The sequence below is a fragment of the Gigantopelta aegis genome, unplaced genomic scaffold, assembly GCF_016097555.1.
Source record: "Gigantopelta aegis isolate Gae_Host unplaced genomic scaffold, Gae_host_genome ctg1970_pilon_pilon, whole genome shotgun sequence".
In the NCBI taxonomy this organism is placed as follows: Eukaryota; Metazoa; Mollusca; class Gastropoda; order Neomphalida; family Peltospiridae; genus Gigantopelta; species Gigantopelta aegis.
Window position 1 is genome coordinate 46,632 of NW_024532815.1, and position 21,579 is coordinate 68,210.

General features: G+C 33.9%; 2 protein-coding genes and 1 pseudogene across 2 annotated transcripts; 1 reads left to right on the forward strand and 2 right to left on the reverse strand.

Moving 5' to 3' along the window:
• Positions 1–933: 933 nt before the first annotated feature.
• LOC121391221 (ATPase family AAA domain-containing protein 2-like) lies at positions 934–6,246 on the reverse strand. Its single transcript, XM_041522920.1, is given in 11 exon segments — positions 934–1,078; positions 1,177–1,310; positions 1,431–1,624; positions 1,939–2,238; positions 2,888–3,155; positions 3,370–3,618; positions 3,676–3,824; positions 4,391–4,676; positions 4,679–4,735; positions 5,055–5,414; positions 6,058–6,246. Coding segments are annotated over 11 exon segments (2,331 nt in total).
• An 8,510-nt stretch (positions 6,247–14,756) lies between these two features.
• On the forward strand, positions 14,757–17,109 carry LOC121391222 (annotated as a pseudogene).
• A 407-nt stretch (positions 17,110–17,516) lies between these two features.
• LOC121391223 (citramalyl-CoA lyase, mitochondrial-like) lies at positions 17,517–19,605 on the reverse strand. The gene is made up of 6 exons (XM_041522921.1): positions 19,285–19,605; positions 18,382–18,568; positions 18,150–18,263; positions 17,921–17,974; positions 17,655–17,779; positions 17,517–17,609 (listed from the first exon to the last, which is right to left on the reverse strand). Exons 1-6 carry the CDS (start codon positions 19,603–19,605, stop codon positions 17,517–17,519), a joined length of 894 nt encoding a protein of 297 aa, XP_041378855.1.
• Positions 19,606–21,579: the final 1,974 nt, after the last annotated feature.

A 21,579-nucleotide genomic window follows, 5' to 3' on the forward strand; every position in this document is an offset into this window, starting at 1 on the left:
ATTTATGTGAGAATGGAGCCTCAATAACTGATCAACATTGTATGTTGACGTGTCATTTACTACATGTTGAAACAATTTTAACAATCTCTCCTTATCAATTATTACATCAGCTTGTACGAAAGAGTTTGTTCCTTCAGAGGAATTGAGTGAAGAAGAGATGAAACTAACGACATCTTTAAGAGGACCAATAGGTAAAGAGACGTCCAGAGACTGAGGGTCGTCAGGAGGGGGCGTATCTTTGATATCTTGTGGTAGTGGTGGGGTGGGGTCTTTGTGAGTATCAAGATTAGTATTACTATTACTATGACTTCTGGTTTGAACTTGACTAGTTGGTTTATCAGGTTGTTTCTCATTGAAATTTAACTGCCTAGCAGTTCCATTTTGATTGGTCTTGTTGCTATGGATATCATGTGATGAGCTAAAAGGAGTACTCTTATTTGATTGGTCAGACAAATCTAACAAGCTCTCATCAGTTTCATTAATGACAGGGTCATCAACACTTTTACTCTCGTCTGTACAAGTATCTACGTCTTTGCTATTCTTCACTTTTGACGGGGAATAATATGGGAAACCTTTAGTCTCAGGGTGTAGCCCATCTTTCTTAAACTACGACGAACTGGTTCACCTATACCCTGACTTGATTGTCCAGTTTGTTGACTTAGATTTGTTGGAACCAACACTGCTAGTGGACCCTCTTGGAGTTACATAGGTAGATGAAGTGGAGGCAGTTGTCATGGCAACACTTGTGGAAGGAGTTGCCTTGAGAGGTGAAGTGTTTGGAGGTTCTTCTAATAGTAAGTAATAAAATATTTATTTTTTAACTATTATTTATCTGTCCATTTTGTCAAACAATTGTCCATTCTACTTACTTCCTAGTCGCTGAAATGTTGCTTGAATCTCTTCGCATTGCTGAGATAGAAATAAATATTAATATTATGTAGACATCATTATATATGAAAATTTAACCTTTTCAAAGTCTTCGCTGAGTTCGTGATCAAAAATGGAGTGAGCAAGATCTTGCAATGCCACAGCTCTGTGTCTAAGTAAACGACTATCTGTATGATTCTCAGGATTATATCTAAATGGACAGACAGATACAAAATGGATAGACGGGTAAATGAATGGATGGATAGATGGAACAATATTAAAGACTAAATGGACAGATGTTTCATTTACTCTAAAGCATTCATAGTAATTAAGTCAATATCTTGTAGCCATTGTTTGGGAGTATTATAAGAGTGTTCATCAATCTTCTTCATTACTGAGGACAAATCCATAGGATTAACAATTATTTCATAATAATCAGGGACCTACAGAAAAAAGGGGAAGAATAATAAATTAATTAATTCAATAATAAATTAATTAATTCAATAATAAATTAATTAATTTAATAATAAATTAATTTATTTAATAATACTATTTAAATTTACTTCCTCAGAATCAACAGGTTTTGTAAATTCTTTAAATTTTCTTTCAGCTAACAATTTATTTGTAGCGTCACGTAAAAAAACTCGAAGCTCACGAAGTACTGCTTCTCTTTGGCGACAAAGACGATCATTCTCATCTTGAGTGAGTTCTCGAGGGGGAGGAGGCGGAGCTTTGGGGAGGGGCTTGTGTTGAGCCTCTATAAAAAGCAATATTAAATGTTTGTTTTTCTTTACATGAAACCGTTTTTACCTGTTGATTTAACTGGTTTATCAGGTGGATTTTGTAATGGTTTTTCAAGTAAGATATCATAGAAAAAACTCTCTCTGTCATGTAAGGAAGGGGGTGTGGTCATGTAACACGTACTAGCGACAGCTGGAAAAAGTTGGGTAAGCGATTTAGGAAGATCAGCTGGAATGAAATGGATGAATAGAAATAAAAAGTAAGGAATGGATAAATAAAATAAGTAAATGACATCAATCACATCACTATGACTACAAGCCACACCCATACCTGTAGCATATTCTGTAGTAGTAGCTAACACTAACAATGGCAAATCAGGAGGTAAAGAGTTCAAAACAGAAGTAAAAGTTCCTCGTAACGTCTCCATGGCAACCTCCCACCATGACATAATCCTCGGTATATAGACAATTGAGGGTGTGGCTTGACGGGCTTCACGAAACAATTGAATGCAGGCTTCTTCAGGAGTACGGGCAGAGTTGAGGTAGAGAGCAGAAAAATCAAGTAATTTTACTGGAAATTCTTCTAAAATATTAAGTATGGCTGGAGCTATGTGGTCTGAATGACCCATACCTAATAAGGAAAATCAGTAAAACTCAGGATATTATTAGTAAATTTGTCATACCTGCTTGTCCAGTTAATAATAGGCGTGGTCTATGAACAGATGGAAGTGAATGAGGATGAGAAGAAAGAGAGAGAAACCCTCGGTTAGTCATGTGACTTGTACTGACTATTGAGTTGTCGACATCATCATCTTGAGTAACACTTTGAAGAGAAGAATCAGATGGTGTTAATACGCTACTAAGATCAAAGAAAACATCGTCCAAATGGTTTGAATATTTTCTTGACTGAAATGATAAAGTGGGTGTGGCTTGCTGGATTAGCATATTACGTTTGCAAGCAGTAAGCGACTGCGAATTAAACAGTCCATTACTCACCCTATCATGGTTGCTATGGAGATCACAAGACATATCACATGATCTATCACATAGCATAGTGCTAGCTCCAAGTGATCCTACTAACTTGCTTATTTTTTTCTTTATTTCTTGTCGTCTCTTTTCTTCATTATGACACCTTCTCTTCAACTCGGGCATAGCTCTTGATACACTCTTCCAGCAAGAAGGAAATATGAACACCAAAATATCTAAAATTAACTCTAATTGTCCACCTAGTAACGGAAATATTGAATCAGATAAGCTATGAGATACAGGTGCATGAGAACGTTGCGTTGTAGGGACGATAGTTCGTAAGCTAGCATGAAAATCTGATGCAGAGATATTAATAGTGGAAACATCAATAACCAGCTTGTCTGTTGTGTTATAAATTTGAGGATAATGTCGACGTAAGGAGTGAAGAGCTGCTTCTGTGCAGAGAGCTTTGAGGTCAGCACCACAATATCCCACAGTGAGGTCTGCTAGCTCTTGAAGAAACTCTTGTTTTAATGGAGGGTTCCAAGAACTAGTGTGAATGGATAATATACTGCAACGGTCCTATAAAAATGAAAAGAGGTATGGAGTGGATCAATGGACATATAACATGATAAATGGATGAATGGTTTTATTAATAGATGCATAACTTGACTAATGGATATATGAACTGACAAATGGATGCATGACTTGGAAAATAAACATATAATTTGAATAATGGATGCATAACTTCAAGTATTAATGTTCACTGGTGTAGGCTGTGTAGCACTTTATTTACCTCTCTTGAAGGCAGGGGAAAACTAAATTCACGATCAAATCGACCAGGTCTCCTTAGTGCAGGATCAATAGCATCAATTCTGTTAGTAGCTCCTATGACCACAACCTCTCCTCGGCTATCTAAACCATCCATTAGAGCAAGGAGAGTTGAGACGATAGATGAATGGATTTGGTCTTGACGACTAGAACGTACTGGAGCTAACCCATCTATTTCATCAAAGAAAATAATTGAGGGGCGTAACTGATAAGCCTATGGAATAAAAATACAATTAATTCTAAAATATTCAATTAACTAGGTGGGAGTTACCTGATCAAAGAGGAGACGCAGTTGCCTCTCACTCTCTCCTACCCACTTACTAAGGCAGTCTGCTCCTTTCCTCATAAAGAACGCCACCTTACGTCCATCTTTAGAACATTCATTAGCTAGTGCACGAGCTACTAATGTTTTACCACAACCTATAAAATAGTAACCATAGCAACAATTAATGAATAATAAGTATAGTTAAATCACTTTATTATGGGACACTATGGGAGATTGTCCTTAGAATAGAGATGTCCTCAATATAGAGGTTGTATAATACACTAAGTATTAGTATGGGACTAGAACAAGTGTCCTCAATATAGAGGTTGTATAATACACTAAAGTATTAGTATGGGACTAGAACAAGTGTCCTCAATATAGAGTTGCTTGCTAAAGTATTAGTATGGGACTAGAACAAGTGTCCTCAATATAGAGGTTGTATCATATACACTAAAGTATTAGTATGGGACTAGAACAAGTGTCCTCAATATAGAGGTTGTATAATACACTAAAGTATTAGTATGGGACTAGAACAAGTGTCCTCAATATAGAGGTTGTATAATACACTAAAGTATTAGTATGAGACTAGAACAAGTGTCCTCAATATAGAGGTTGTGCTTAATTCAAATTTAAAGAAAAAATCTTTTGTAAGAAAGTAAACAGCTATCAACCATACATATTACACACACAAATATAAATTCAATAGTTTTATTTTACTTACCAGGAGGTCCATGAAATAACACACCACGAGGAGGTGTGATATGAAACTTCTCAAACACTTCAGGATACAACAAAGGGAAGACAATCATTTCCTTCAAAGCTCTAATATGTTGTCCCAGTCCTCCAATGCTCTCAAAGGTAATACTTCTATCAACAGTCATAGGATTTATATCTGCTAAACTAGCACCAATACGAACTCTATCTCTAGTAACACCTGTTGATATATCTTCAGGTGTAAAGTTCATTGGTAGACATTCTGTACGTGATCGTTGCATACTACGAGTTTTTTGCGTCTTTGAAAACGAGCTTCATCTGAGTCCTCTCCGCTACTGGAAGTACTAGAGCCCTGGTAATTAGTAAGTTAATGAGTAAAGTCCATACATTCATCCATTTGTCTATCTATTCATCCATTTGTCTATCTATCCATCCATTTGTCTATCTACTTATTCATTTATCTGTCCATTCATCCCATACCTGGTGAGTTTTCTTTCTTAGTTCACTGGAGGTGTGGCCTATTCGTCGTGGTCGTTGATAAGCTGAGGGAGCAGCAGAACGAAATGAAAACGTCCGCTGTCTATTGATGGTCTTCTTCTTACGAGGGGACTCTTCAACAACCTGTCAACAAATGAATGGATGAATGGAAAAAAATGGATGAATGATCATACCTGAATAACAGGTTGATATGTGTAGACAACAGGACGTCGCTTCCTCAAATTATAGAAACCTCTTTCCTCACCTTCTAGCTCCTCCTCCTCTTCTTCCTCTTCCTCCTCATCTTCCTCTTCCTCGTCTTCTTCTTCATCCTCTTCATCTTCTCCCTCTTCTTCTTTATCATCTTCTTTAGTTTCATTTTGTTCTTCTTGTGTCTCCCTTTTCTCAACTTCAGTAAGTTCAGTACTAGTAGTAGTGGATAGTGTTGAGGAGCGACGCAATGAATAATAACCAGTGTGTTGTCGAGGTGGTGGAAGACATCTTTGCTTCTTTGCTACTGGAGAGAGGAGTTTCTCGTAAGGTTCCATGTCATCCTATGACAATGATAGAGTTTATAGTTAGTGTAAAGATATGATATGTAAAGATACATTGATCACTTGATATAATACTACATTGATACTACATACTACATTGATCTACTTGGATATAATACTACATTGGATCTACTTGGATATAATACTATCACTTGATCTACTACTTGGATATATACTACATACTACTTGGATCTACTTGATATAATACTACATTGATACTTGGATATAATACTCTACTGATATGATTCTTCCACTTAGTGATCTACTTGGATATAATACTACATTACTTGGATATAGTGTTGTCTACTTGGATTTCTACATTGATCTACTTGGATAATACTACATGATCTACTTGGATAACTTGGATCACTTGGATAAAACTTCTGAGTCATTTTCTCTCGTTTCGTGGACTTCTCCTTTTCACTGTTTACTTCTCCTCAGAGAGGGAATTGGTGAGAACGTTTCTTTAAAGGTTGTTTATTACGACGAGTATCTCCTCGATTTGGTATTCGAAATCTGAAGAAAAATTATCATATGACATTTATTTCTAATAATCCATTCATCCATCTATCCGTCCATTCATCTATCTATCCGTCCATTCATCTATCTGTCCATCTATCAATTTATCTATCTATCCATCTACCTCATATGACGTCTGCTTCTCAGTTTGCACAAACTCCTCCTCTTCCTCCTCTCTCTCTTCTTCGTCCACTTTCATTCTCTTGCCACGCCTCTTTAATGGCATTTGACCATCACCTTCTGACGTCATTACAGGTGTACTAGGTTCCTTATGTTCAAGACTGGACGAAGAACGTCGTGAAGACTCTGCCATTTTAACTACAAGATATCAACAGTATACTTTCGTAGAGACAAAGAAACTTTTCAGCTTTGTATACAATTTTGTATCTAGTACGTTTTGCTGAAGATAAAATATTAGAATAAATAGCTGAACAACAGGAATGATTATGACAGTTGAGACCCTTTACATCGCCATCATAAGGAGGTGGAGTTTCTTCGTCCCGTTCATTTCCCGCCCTTTTTTGTGAATGATTATTATTCATAGTTATTAATTAATTACTATTATTACTAAAATGGCTGGCAGTACTAATGGAGTATTTCAAAGGATTAATCAAGTGGTTAGGTTTCTCACTGAGGCTAAAGAGTTTGATAGAGTCTTAGGAAAGGTATGTTTTATATTAATTAAGAGCTTAATAATACACCTTTTAAAATAATTATTATATGATTTTATTTTATTATTCAATTGTGGGGGGGACACCCTATTACCTCCACTTTGTAACATATTTTTCCTTCAATATCAATTTTAAAATTTAGACCAAAATTTAATATTGACTTTCCTATTAAATTTTGTTCCTATTTACCAATATAACTGAGCATTTTAGCATACAATATGTAACTAAAATACCTACACAAACATCCATTACTTATGTCCACTCCAAAGATCATTGTAGATAGTTAATAATAACTCTTTAGATACGGCTTGTTACTGCATCTCCTGGTAAAGTGTCTTGTGAATTAACTGTCGAGAAAGAGCATTCTAATAGTGGAGGGACTTTACATGGAGGAGGAATGACAGCTACTATAGTTGATACTATATCTACATTGGCTATAGTCAGTAATGACTGTCCACCTGGTGTAAGTACTGATTTGAATGTTAGGTGAGTTACTTTTAAGAGACTATATTTATCTCTCTCTCTCTTCCTTACTAACAGTTTACCTCAGAGCAGCTAAAATAGGAGAGACTGTTACAATTAATGCTGAGTGTACAAAATCAGGCAGAACATTAGCTTTTACTAAAGTAGATCTAATAAATAAAGAAACTGGGAAACTAATTGCTCAAGGAAGGCATACTAAATTTATTGGTGAAGCTTCAATTGATACAGTTCATTTTTAATGACAGAATCATTTTTATATGGCCATAATAATGGTTAATAGTTAAATAAATATATCACAAATTCATGGACATTGTAACAAACCTATATGAGCATCTAACCATGCTCTACATAAAGCTATACTGTATTGTTTCTGGCTACTAGCAGTTTTAGATGGACATGTACTAGTAGGTAAATATGTACTATACATAAATTCACTATAATTTTGTTCCCATTTTCTTGTTGGCTTGGGTTTGACTGGATCTTTATGCCAAATCCAGGATGTACTAACTGGCTTAGGTTGTGATCTTTTTATAGGCCTTGTATATGGGGCTTTTTTCCATTAATTCAGATCCTTCTTGAAGTATGTTGTCATCTGATGGAACAAGGTGTCGACTGTATCGATGGAGTTGATTCCAAACATAGGCCCAATCTTCCAGTGGATTATCTCTATGGGTAAGATCTTGTGGTTTTTAGAACAAATAGGGTCTGGTGAAGAATAAAACAGTGATGTTTCTTCTTGTGAAGGACTTGTATTGAGACTAGTTAGATAATGTTCGTTGTAATGATCATAAGTGGCTCGCGTTGAAGTCCAGTATCTAATGCTAGAATAGTTACAATCTTTAGACGTTAAAGTGCCTCGTCTTGACGCCTGAGCTTCACTCGACATTTTTGGTGAACTCATTCCAGGCTATTTGGATCTAAGGGGCGACAGATAGGTATTCAAGAGGCTTTGGTACTATAGGAAAAGGAGTTACTGAAGTGATAATAACACCAATTTGCGAGTCGACACGTTTTTCCACGTGGGTGAGCATAGTTCGACCAATGAAATTACTGAAAGTTACGCAGCTTCGTTTTTACTCACGGTTGCTATGATGTTTACGCTAACAAAAGTTCATAAAACAGGAGAGAGTTGTAAATAATAATTCATATTAATGTCCTCTCCAGAACAAGACTAAGTAAGCGCCAAGCTAATCCTCTGCCAGTCCATTTTTCCAATGAGGAAAAGCCTACTTCTTCTAAATACCCTAAAACACCACAGCTATCATATGATGCACTCTCAAGTACATGGAATATGAATTAATATAAGTTAAATGCAACATTAGGTTCCAAAAATGAAGAAGTTTGGGAGTATCTTCGATACAATCGTGATAAACTTGAGGAGTATGTACTAACTGAAGTCCCATTGGATGTGATAGAAAGGTGGATCATCAGAAAAGGTCGACATTCAACAGAAATGAAAGTAGAATCTGAAAGCAAAAACAAGTAAGAATTTATAGAAACTGTTATATATATATTTTGAATAATATTTCTGTATAGATGATGTACCTGCGTCTTTATCAAAATGGAAGGTATATTGTAATAATATATGCTAAATTTATGCCATTTTCTACAGTTCTGTGTTCATTCAGATAAAAGAGATATGTTAAATAAACTATCTCTAAATCAGAGTCATTTCTCATTACTGAACAACCTGGCTAGCATCATTCAATCAGGTATAATAGTAGAAATAATTCAATTATTAATTCTATTCTTATCAGCTGTGTCAGCAGATCTTTATTACCTTTACAAGCTGACTGAAGACCAGGTACTACTGTACATAACATAGAGCAACAATGGAGCTATTCCTATATGTTTAGTTATAGATAATACCTACCTTCATAGAATAAATTTTTCAAATGCTTTTAATTTCTTACAGGTTCTTATTTCATATAATTCTAACTCAGAAGACTCGGAACCATTGTCATTGATTTTGTCTGTATGCGAAGGGGACTCAATTGCTGGTTATGTAGCAAAAACTGGTCATAAAGTTAATACACAATTACTTCAACAGGTCAGGTCATTAATACACTAATTACCAGGGGTAAAAGACGAAGTGGAAATATACATTAATTTCATTTAAACTTCCAAATCTTTTTCTGTATAGAAGAAAGACAATCGCTTCCCTAACGGACTTGGTTTTAATGGTAATAATATTAATAATTATATTTACATATATTTAATGAATAATATTATATTGTTTCATTTTATTTACATAGATTTTAGTTCCTTGGCTGCTGAAGCTGTTCTCTCCTTACCACTGTACTTGGCTAATGGAGTTATCATTGGTGTATTAGATCTTATTCGTCTCGCTGGAAAAACCAAAGTTTAATATTGAAGAAGAAGAGATTGCTAGCAGTTATTTATCATGGAGCTCTGTAGCTTTGGGCTGTGATTGGTCTGTTGAAACAAAATTGAAGACATCTATTAATAGAATTACACAGTAAGAATTGAGTGATATTATCAAGTTAGGTCCCCTAAGTACTATTATATTAATACATTCCCTTTTATTGCTATTCTCCTATCTTCATAGAGTACTACTATCAGATATTTTGATGTGGACAAATTATTACAGACCATTGCAGTAAATATTTATGATAAATACAATATTGACTTAGAATTGTTACATTGCAGGATGAAGCAGTAGATCTTGTGGAATCTGATCGTAGTTCCATCTTTCTTGTGGATGAGCCACGAGGAGAACTATATGCTCGTGTATTTGGGGTTTCTCCTGAAGAATTAAATTTGTATCGAAAAAGTAGTTGAGTCTTCAGCCACTAACGAGGAGTGGGTGTATCTCCCAATGTGGTTCTTACAGAGAGTCTATCGTATAATGGACAAACACTAAGGTAATATATGAGTAGATAAATTGATAAATGAATAAATTGTGTTATAAATGAATGCATGAATACAAATCAATCAATTTGCTAAGATATTTTCTTAAAGCACCATTATGGTATGTGCTATTTCAGGTTTCCTATCACTGAGGGAATTGCTGGACACGTGGCAAGAACTGGTGAGGTTGTTTCCTGTATGGATGCTCAAAGTGACTCAAGATTTAACAGCCAAGTGGATAAAATTACTGGCTATAAAACCAATTCAATATTATGCGCTCCTTTAAAAATAGAAGGAAGGTATGATTTGAACTTCATTACTATTTAATCAAAGGGGCATTGCTTTATTACCCCTTCATGCAGAGTCATTGGAGTAATTGAAGCTATAAATAAGAAATCTGGCAATGGTTTCACAACAAATGACAAAGGAATTTTCTTTCAATTTACAGAATTAGTGCATTAGCATATAATGCAAGTCTTGTAAGTTTAATCAACTTTACTACATTTAATAAATTTATTTTATTAATAGATGTCTTTTAAAGCTAAGCATCGCAAGAACAATACGAGGTTACCATGGAGATGCTGGCCTATCACAGACAATGCACAGAAATTGAGATTACAAGTATTAAAGAAATGGAGCCATTGGATGAAAGTTTACAACAACAGCTCCTGAAGTATGTAAACATAAGTTTGTATGGAAGATGTACTTGTAGTGATCTTAAAGACGGTTTTTTGAACTTCATATGACATGATTTTAAGTACATCTCTTCAGATTAATACTATTATATCATTCCTTACAAAAGACATGATGTATTTAAAAGTATATCTATTATTTCTTTTTCATTACAGACCCACTTTTAATACTCTACAACTCTCACAATCTCAACTTCCACACACAGCATTTCTCATGTTCTCAGAACTTGCTCATGTCTCTGGTCTTTCTGCATCATTTGACAGTAGCACAGTATTAAGGTATTGTGCCTACAAATCTTTTTTTATATTGGATTGATCTGATAGGTTTATACTCACTGTATCTAAGAACTATCGCCCTGTCCCATATCATAACTGGATACATGGATTTTGGGTAGCACAGACTATGTATGCAATATTGTCAAGTGAACCGGAAAACTTCCCTGAAATTGAGGTATCTATAAATCTCATCAAATGATCTGTCCATTAATTTGCCCATTCGTCCATTGATTTATCTATCCATCCATCTACTCATATATCCATCTATCCATTCAGAGAATAGCACTGTTCATAGCTTGCCTATGTCATGATCTCGATCATCGTGATACTCTAATGGTTTCTTGGTAAAGAGCAAGGCTCCCTTAGCAGCTCTTTATTCAACATCAGTAATGGAAAATCATCACTTTAACCAAACACTTGCTATCTTACAAACACCTGGACATAATATCTTCAGTCAACTTAAACCCAAAACTCTCAAAATTGTAGGAAAACTTTTTTATTTATTTAATTTACTTTCTGCTGGTTCTTATTAGGTATTGCAATGTATGGAGAATGCTATTATTGCAACTGATCTGGCATTATTGGGAGAAAAATCGATCCAAAATTGAGCCACTTATTTTGAATAGAGAGTTTAATTGGAAGAATGACAACCATCGGTATGTATGACCAACTAGTCTCATTTTAAAAGTACTACATTATTTAAAATTATTATATTTAATTGGTAACAAATATTGATTCGTCATTACTTATCGACTACAAGATATTTAGACTACAAATAATGTTCAGTACTCTATGATACTAATATATGATAAATACATCATCCACATAGAAGCTACATAATATACTATATATATAGCCATCTAGGTCAGGCATTACTAATGACTGCTTGTGATCTGGCTGCTACTTCTAAGCCGTGGGATATGCATAGGAAAACAGTGGATTGGCTAACACAGGAGTTCTATAAACAGGTACAGTTAATACCTTATATGGAATGATTAGAGACTTACTGTATAATATATTATCAGGGCGATGAGGAAAAAGCTCAGGGGTTTTACTCCATTGGAGCTAATGGACAAAAACTATTACCACAAATTACCTACATTCCAAGTACATAATGTATTATATTATGTATAGTGTGTACTACTAGTACATGTAGATTGGATTTATGGTAGGTATCAGTGTACCTATTGCTAGTTTGATTAGTCAAGTTCTACCAACTGTGGAAGATTTAGCTGAAGGAGCAAGGTGTGTAGAGAGAGAGAGAGAGAGAGAGAGAGAGAGAGACCCAAAAGGTTAACTTTTGCCACATACTTTAGAAAAAATATTGAAAAATGGAATGAAATCCTCAAAGAACAAGAACAAAAGCATTAAAGTGTTTACCACTAGCTTACCTCTACCTATCTACTAGTTAGTATCATTATCAACTTGTCATTTAACAAATAAAACTATCAAATACAACATTAAATATTATATATACCACTTGAATACAATGTGAAGACACCTATCACATTGTATAGCTACTAGTGTCATAATGATACAGTCATATTGCGAACAGACTAGTTCTTGACCACAGAAAAGATTGATAAATAATTCCTGCTATGTTTTACGAGACACCTAAGCCATGTCTGAATTTATAGGGATAGTTTCAGTGATAACTCCCTATATACTTCATTAGTAATATATTTGAACAATAAGGTAGAATGTCAAAAAGTTATAATAAAATTATATAGTATAAAAATCTCCCTTAAATATTTATAATATAAAGTTATATATAGTCATTATAGCCATTACAACATTGATAAATTATTCAACATAATAACTAATACAGGCAAGATACAGTAAGTTCATTCGTCTCTTATATTAAAGACACACTACACCATGATCATGAATAATAACAGATGTCGTGCGACTGGTCGGTTTCTCACTTGTCTCCTCACGACCAGACTGTGTAAGACTGAGAAGTTTAGAACATAAGACTTCATCGTGGAGTTTCTTACGAATTAAATTGCCTACAGCTGAATGGAACGAGTGCTGCCAAGCCTCAATGAACTTGTCAACTCATCTTTATCATTATTTTCAGTTATTTGAAGTTGTTTTAAGAGTTCTTCAAAGTCTGTAACACGAGGAGGTGGACTAGGAAGATTGTTAAGTGGAGGACATTTCGTTTTGGGCTCTCAGCTGGTGTGACAAGGATTGTGGGATGATGGAGAGGTTTTAAGGGCGATGAATGATGTCGTACACGAGTGGGTGCTGAAGGAGTGCGATGTAATTTAGAATGTCGTTTGTTATTAGGTTCTTTATTTTCATTATTGACAACTGTACACAGGGACTTCCCCGTGTTGACAACTTGTTTTCAAAGCATGGACAGGTGTATGTGTGTTAATATGTGCTGTGTGCTTGACTGAGATTGGATAGGATATACGTATCTCTTCTAAAGACTCGCTACGTTTTGCTGGTTCCTTCTCTAAGAAGACACTACCACTTCCGCTCAAGCCCCTCCAATCACTTTTAATACTGTCTTGTAACGTACTTTTCCTATCTTTTCTCTTATATCTCATTTTAAATGATATCTTACCATCATTATCAACATCTTCAAGACCTTCATCTTCTGATAACATTCCGTAACTGACTTGTAAAACTTGTAGAGATTTCTCATCTTCAACACTTTTCTTCCAAAGGCATAGGAAATTGCCCACTGGACGTCAAAGCACCGGCTTCTCTTCAACCATTGACTTGCGATGGATACTGATTGTAATTTGCGAGGGAAATCTGTCATTTCTTCTGGTGAGCAAGTTGTCAAACTTGTTGTCAAACTTTGGACCAATTGAGCTCTGTCACATTTTTGGTTTGTTTTAGCAGAAGATGGTTGGGGCATCAATTGGATAGCTGCTTGATAAAATCGCTCAGCAACTTTTTCATGAGCAAAACTAAATCCGTAACAAACCTCTCTTTTAATACTATCTTCTAGAGATTCTGGTGGTGCAAGAAATGTATTAGATGATGGCAATACTAAGGAGGACATCAAGACATGAAAATGCTTGTCCATAACTTGATATTTCTCTGGATTTGAGAGGCTGAATTCATACAGTGTTTGCCCACTTTCAACACTTGTAATGTTGACTATTAAACTGTCATCATCAGCTTTAAGACAAGGGATACCATATCCAATAGTCTCCCAAATCTAGAGAGTGAAAATAAGCGTCAATTGTACAGTGTATGACAAGCACACACTATATAACAGTAGTAAATATTAGTAAATTAAAGTCCAATTCAGACTTCATATAATAGCTATTAAAGTTTTATATATAACTGTTGTTGTGCATACCTTAGCTCCTGGGTGTCTCACGATGTAAGGTTACCACAGTCTCACACCAATAACAATTAACCCTCCATTTTTTGTATTTTTCATCTGTTGAGTAGCACACTCCATCTTGATATAATGTAGACCTGTTTAGTATCAATAACAGATCAATTCATATCATTTTGCATTGCACATATCAAGTTACTATAGGAGCATGCAATGATATCTACTATAACAGTATTTTTTTAAATACTGACTAATAGCATTAATATTAACTTACTTTTTTGAAGATTTTTCAAGTAACTGAGTTTTTCATAATGTACATCAGCTTTTTATAACAAGTAGTTTATGAATAGTTAATTATTTAATAACTAGTGGTTAATTAATTAGTGGTTAATTAACCTTTACTGCCGTGGCCATATGCCCACTGAGGATTAAATCGTTAGCATCTCCCCTTTGTTGTATATCTGTCATTTTGTTTCTGGTAATAGTTACTAAATAAATACAGACTATCGTCCTAGAGTGAACTATGGCGGTGAATGTCTTCAATACAGCCTCAACAACGGAGACCCTGAGTCGCCATGATTCCTGAAGTGGATCAATGAGAGTTTACAGGCAGAATATACGAAAATAGAAGAATTATGTTCAGGTGCTTGAAAAAAAGTTGATAGGAAAGAGAAATGTTTGATAAGATTTGTGTTAAGTTTAAATAACATGTATTAATATTTAATACTAAGTAGTGAGTTTCATTGTTAATTTTAAGACATGGACAAAATTAATTAAGTCTAAAATCATATAGGGGCATCGTGGTAATTATGGCATTTACTTCTGTCAAGAAGGTCATATTTTCTATACATTCACTAATAACCATAATATAGTACATACTAAGTACAGAAGTAGAGTACTAATATTATTATTATATTATAGTATATAATATAAACCTTGCAAGGGCTGTATAAACGTCTATTTAAATTCATACTCCTAGACGTTATCATTACTAACTTATTTCATAATATACTATATGTTATTAGAATCATTATCTATTTAACTACTAGGGGCAGCTTATTGTCAATTCATGGATATGCTCTTCGAGGGTAAGTCTTTGTGTTACCATAGCAACCATATAATTTTTTAAACATCAATATTTTTGATTGCCATTATGTTATGGAATTGATGATGTCGTATTGAGTCATTGTTGTCATGGTAACAATTGTTAGCTTTCAAAGATGACATTCTATTATTAAATTTGTTTATTTTTGTGTTTTACTTTTACAGGTGCAATTTCATTGAAAAAAATTAAATTCAGTACAAAATTAGAACATGAATATATTCAAATTTTAAGGCATTACAAACTTGTTTTAAAAAAGTGGGAGTGGACAAGGTAAATGCATCCACTGATGAATGGATAGGTAGACAAACTAAAGAGTTAATATTTATTAATACTTTTCTCACAGCAAATTCCTATTGAAAGGCTAGTCAAAGGACGTTTCCAAGACAACTTTGAATTCCTACAATGGTTTTTTATAAATTCTTTCAAGCCAATTATGATGGACGAGAATATGATGCTTTCACTGCTCGAGAGGGACAACCCATTGCTACAGGGGCTAAGGCTGTTAAATTAGGAGGGGGTGGTGGGTCTAGCGGTCCAGTTCGTCAATCTGGTATGAAGAAACCTGCTTCCTCTGGTTATGGTCGTCCATCTCCTAAAGCGACAGTATCAACTACATCGAAAGCTCAACCGAAAACAAGGTATATTAAATAATTAGTGGGTGTGGTTTTTTTTCATTATGGCTGTAATAAAATTAATGTTATTGGGATGCAATTTTGTTTTAGACAAACTCCACCCACTCAAGCACCTGTAAAGCAAGGAACGAGCTCTGCTAGTTTCAGGAGATTTAGCAACAGCCAAAGAATTAAAGGCAGCACAAGAACAGATATCAGCTCTCTCAGAACAGGTATTACAAAAAGATTAATGGATGAATGGATGGACAGCATGCTCACACAAATAGATAGATAGATTTTGCAATTCCTAAGACAAGATATAACATCGTAGGTTGCTGATCTGGAGGTGAATGTACAAAGTTTAGAAGCTGAACGAGACTTCTATTTTGAGAAGCTGAGAAAGATAGAAATGATTTGCCAAGAGAATGACGGACTGCCTCTTGTCCCCGAAATTCTGAGCGTCATGTATGAGACTCAGGTCAGTCAAGTGAGTATAAAGGTTGAGAATAATATGTAAAAAATACCATATGTGTATATAAACACTCTGAATTAAAGATGTCCTCTATACTGAGGACACTTGTTCTAGTCCCATACTAATACTTTAATGTATTATACAACCTCTATATTGAGGACACTTGTTCTAGTCCCATACTAATACTTTAGTGTATTATACAACCTCTATATTGAGGACACTTGTTCTAGTCCCATACTAATACTTTAATGTATTATACAACCTCTATATTGAGGACACTTGTTCTAGTCCCATACTAATACTTTAATGTATTATACAATCTCTATATTGAGGACACTTGTTCTAGTCTCTAGTCCCTAGTCCCTAGTCCCATACTAATACTTTAGTGTATTATACAACCTAGGACATCTCTATACTAAGGACAGTCTCCTATAGTGTCCGTTATAAAGATTGAGGTTCCTCTATGCAAGGAGATCTAATGTTTTATAAATATTATAATGTATTTGATTATTGTTTAGTATCCACTTATAATGTATACATAACAACACATGACGTCATTATGACATCATTGTAGGAAGGGTTTGAACAACCAGAAGATGGAGAATATTTAGAAGAACAAGGCTATGATGCTCAACCCATGGCCTATGGAGAAGACTTCCAATATGAAGACGAGCAAGATGAATATTAGTATCCTAAGTTATACTGGGTTTTACGTAAATATCCAAGAGTTATTAACATTGTTTATAGTCTGTGATTATGTACAATTATTGTATGACATCATGTATTAATATTCATTGTATTCGATAATTTTAGTAGTGACGATTTTTTATAATAGTTTTGAATGCTACCCTAAGTTCTAAATATAGTAACACAATAGTAATGTATGTTACTATTTATAGTAACAATGTGTTTACATACAGTAAAAAGCTATTTAAAGATTGGTATAGAAATGAACTTTAGACAAGTCCTTGTGTCTTATGTTCTTTTGAAGCAACACTTGTTCTAAAAATAGAATGATCTATTTTTTAGATAACAATTCCCAAGTCATTTCATATCTAATTTCATTTGTTCCATTGTGTATTATAAATGTCTTTATTATTGTGACAATATTTTCTGTATTCTGACTAAGTTCTCAGCTTGAAGTAATAGTGGTCTGTCTATCATTTTGTCTCTATATGTAAACGCACCCTAGTAAAGAAAGGGTTAAAAATTCAACACAACTGATAATCATACTTTGCCTGATGCTTCATGCTCTTTAAATGATGCTATTAATCCCTCCGCCCACTCAATTAATTCTTTTGATGGAGTAAAAGCTGATTGTACTGTAGATATTTGTCCAGGATGGATAATCTGTTTGCCTGTACAATAAAATAGACATCATTTTGTACACTGTATTATATATTACATAACAATACACTCCTAAATAGGATTAGTCAATGGTATAGAATAGAGGGACTCTCTCCCTCGTCCCTCCCTCCTCTCTCTCTCTCTTGTCTTACCAGTAAAGCCCATTCTTGAACCTTCTTCTGACTGAAGTTTTAAAGCATCTAAATCTGATAAAAAAATGATACATTTTGTCCATTAAGTCATTTATCTATCCACAATATATCCATCCATCCATTCATCCATCCATCTATCCATCCATTCATTCATTCATCCATCCATTCATTCATCCATCCATCCATTCATCCATCCATTCATTCATTCATTCATTCATCCATTACTGACTTTTATAGTCAATACTAACTAGATCAATAGCTTGTAATCCCAATGATTTGACTTGTGTTACAAAACTTTGTCGAGCATACATTAATTCTTTCGCATCCTCGGTTCTTTGACCTCCTAAAGAAAAAATTTTTTTTTTCCAAATATTTGTCATATATCTGTCCATCTATTAATATATCTGTCCATTTATGGATCCATGCATCTATTTATCCTTCCATCCATCATTTATTTCTACCTAGAGCAGCTAAAAAGTCATCAGAACCAAATATGATCACTTCCAGTATTAAATTTCTTAATTTTTCTATCCCAAATTGACACACCTCCTTTAATGATAACAACGAGGATGGACTCTCGATAATTATATGAAGAGGGAGGCGTGGCTTTGAAAGTGAATTCCGATAATATCCAACAAGAAAATCAAGCTGAATTAAAAGGACACAAACTTATTACAGTAACCATGGCAATGTACTTGTTTTAAATGCTCTGTATTTTCACATTTGGGCAACATAAGTGCATCAGGTTCATTGTCATTAGCTCCGCCCATAAAAATTGCCTGCAAATCACGTGAGACCTCTCCACTATCAACTCCATTGACACGTAGAACACATTCACTAGTACATTGACTAGCTATTGAAAGAGCTGTAGTAACATTAGAGCGAGCAACATCCTACAAGAAACATCAAAACAAGAATATTAAAAGTAAACATTGTTGAATCAACAATGTTTTTATAATGATAACTAAACAATGTGTTATTAAATGAACAAAATAAAGACTTAGAACTCTTTTATAGTTTAGTGGTAAATAACCAGATTAAACCCAAAAGACTTATGGTACAATTCTAGTTGAAATGAGTCTATTTGGTGTATTCTGACTTAGTGATCAATTTTTATAACCTATATATAGACATTGCTCATATTATGTTGTAAGACCTTGTTATTGTTGTCAAACATTATATTAAATTTAAATGATTAATTCCATTTTCTTTTGTTAGGACATTACATGTTATTAATATATGTATCTTTCCAAACATAATCATAACCACAATTCTAATTACCAGTAATATAATTATAAGTACGTAATATAATTTGTGTACTATTTAACAGGCCACACCCATTACTACCATTTAGCCACACCCACTTTTTGATTAGCAGCGACTCCATCTTCAAAATCAATGACAACTGTGTCAACATTAAGTGATGGAATTTTCTGTATCTTACGAAGATCAGAAGATGGTATATACATAATAGCTCGTCTTGGATAATAACGATTTTGTACAGAATTATTTGAGAAATATCGTATTGTATTAGCAAGTAGGTGTGGTTGCTTTAGAGGTCTGGAGTCATGTGTTCTTGATAGTAGAGGTATATAATATTGACTCAAAGAAGTAATGGAGAATAATTTCGAAGATTTTATTGAACGTGGGTGTGAAAGCAGTAATCGACCTGTTTGCAAAGACATCTTTTAATAGCCAGCTTAAGTGGAAGTATAAATCCTTGTAGTATACGGAGTTTTAATTAATTATTATCCTCATTAAAATTTCTGTACAAATTTTAGAACATTTCCGTATACTACCACTACTTCCGTAAATCTTGTTATTTTTTGATTAAAATAATGTTTATTGTAACTAAAGTACCATAAATTATAAACATATAAAAACTACAAAAATTTGCTGAGCAAAACATACACAAAAATGTTTAAAATAAAAATTCCTAGCCATAATAGGTTACATGTGATTATGGGGCGTTGTCCTGCTCTACTGCGCATGCGCATGTGCAGTTCTCGGCTTGCTGTGCACTGCGAAAAGGAGATTCAAGGTTTTCTCTGCATTTGTAGGCAACTGTCTGTCTGTGTAAGGAAGCAGTCTAGAGAAGGAGACATAAAGCAACGACAATAACACAGAAGGTATCACAATACAGCTTAACATTGGCTTCTGTTAATAGATTGATTATAATATTGTAAAGGTGTCTTTATAAAATACATTGATATTATTGGTAATGATCAGTGATATATGCACGATACAAAATTGTCTAATTCTGTATTCTTTGCTAGAGGCTCAAAGAGATTGAATTTTTAAATTTTAATTGGGGCGGGTGCTTGTCAATATCATATTCCTATATCTATTGTGTTAATGTGTAACAAAATTAGGATGTAGTGATTATTGTACTATTAATAATGTAGAGTATTCTCCTTACATATATATATATATATATATATATATATATATATATATATATATATATATATATATATATATGCATATCTCACTTAGTCAGATGGGTAATCTTCTCAGAGTATTAAACGATAAAGGTCCTGTACCAAGAGTAGATTTTTATGTCGACTTTGAAAGTAAGTTGCTATAGTTCATTCTGTTCCTAAACATATTTCTCTATTAAATTTCTGTTAATGTATGTTCATTATATATTGATCTACCTGCTAACATATGACTCTATTGTTCACATAATGTCTATTAACAATACCTCAGTATAATATCTCCCCTTAAAACATTATGCTCCTAAATTAACATACTAATAATTATTAATAATTAACTAAGGCAGTATAGAACTACTTCTATTGGAAGTAATTTAATTAACACTATTCACACTAACCGTGGGTGGAATGAGTTCTATAATATATCTATAATCTATCTTTGATGTGGTCTTAATTAATAGAGATAAACAATGTTTTATATATATATATATATATAAAATATATTAGTAAATATTTGTGTTTAAGGAGCAGCTTATAACATTACACCTTGACTTCTATATATGGTTCTTCTAAGTATTACATGACATTCACGCCCCCTCTTATAATATAGTTGTTGATTTTGCTCATTCTTAGTAATTAACTAATTATCATAATTAAAGGAGCATCATACCATTCTCTGTTTAGAGATATAATAATAAAATATATATTATTAATTGTTTTTATTAGTGACGAGCGGCCATATTAAGAGGTCCTATTAATAACATTGTTTATTTTATTACAAGTAGTATAGTTCTAGTGTTAACCAAAACATGTGTCCATTTAGTATTAGTATGCGTCCATATTTGTTATGTTTTGTCCTATATTTAGATAACATCTTATGTATCTATTTAATTCTATCTGTCCATTTGTGTAACTTATTAATCTATTCTTTCAACTATCTATCCATTATTACTCTATTTCTCTTTTAATTACTTTATTTAATGACAGGGGCTGAACCCACAGATACTGAGAAAGAAGTATATACTAAAGTTGCTGAAGCTCTTAGTAATGGTCCGGGAATTATAGAGGAATTGAGAGCTTATCGGGGAGCTGGGGAGACAATACGAGAAGTGAGATGGATGGATTAGGAATTGAAGAATAAATATGACATTATCTCTCTCTGTCTCTGTCTCTGTCTGTCTCTCTCTCTGTCTCTCTCTATGTCTCTCTCTCTCTGTCTCTCTC

Coding starts and splice junctions, on each gene's coding strand:
- LOC121391223 (XM_041522921.1), bottom strand. CDS start 19,605: ATGTCTTTGCAAACAGGTCGATTACTGCTTTCACACCCACGTTCAATA. Junction 17,780..17,920: donor TTCAAGAATGGGCTTTACTG/GTAAGACAAGAG, acceptor TTTATTGTACAG/GCAAACAGATTATCCATCCT. Junction 17,610..17,654: donor AGCATGAAGCATCAGGCAAA/GTATGATTATCA, acceptor TTTCTTTACTAG/GGTGCGTTTACATATAGAGA.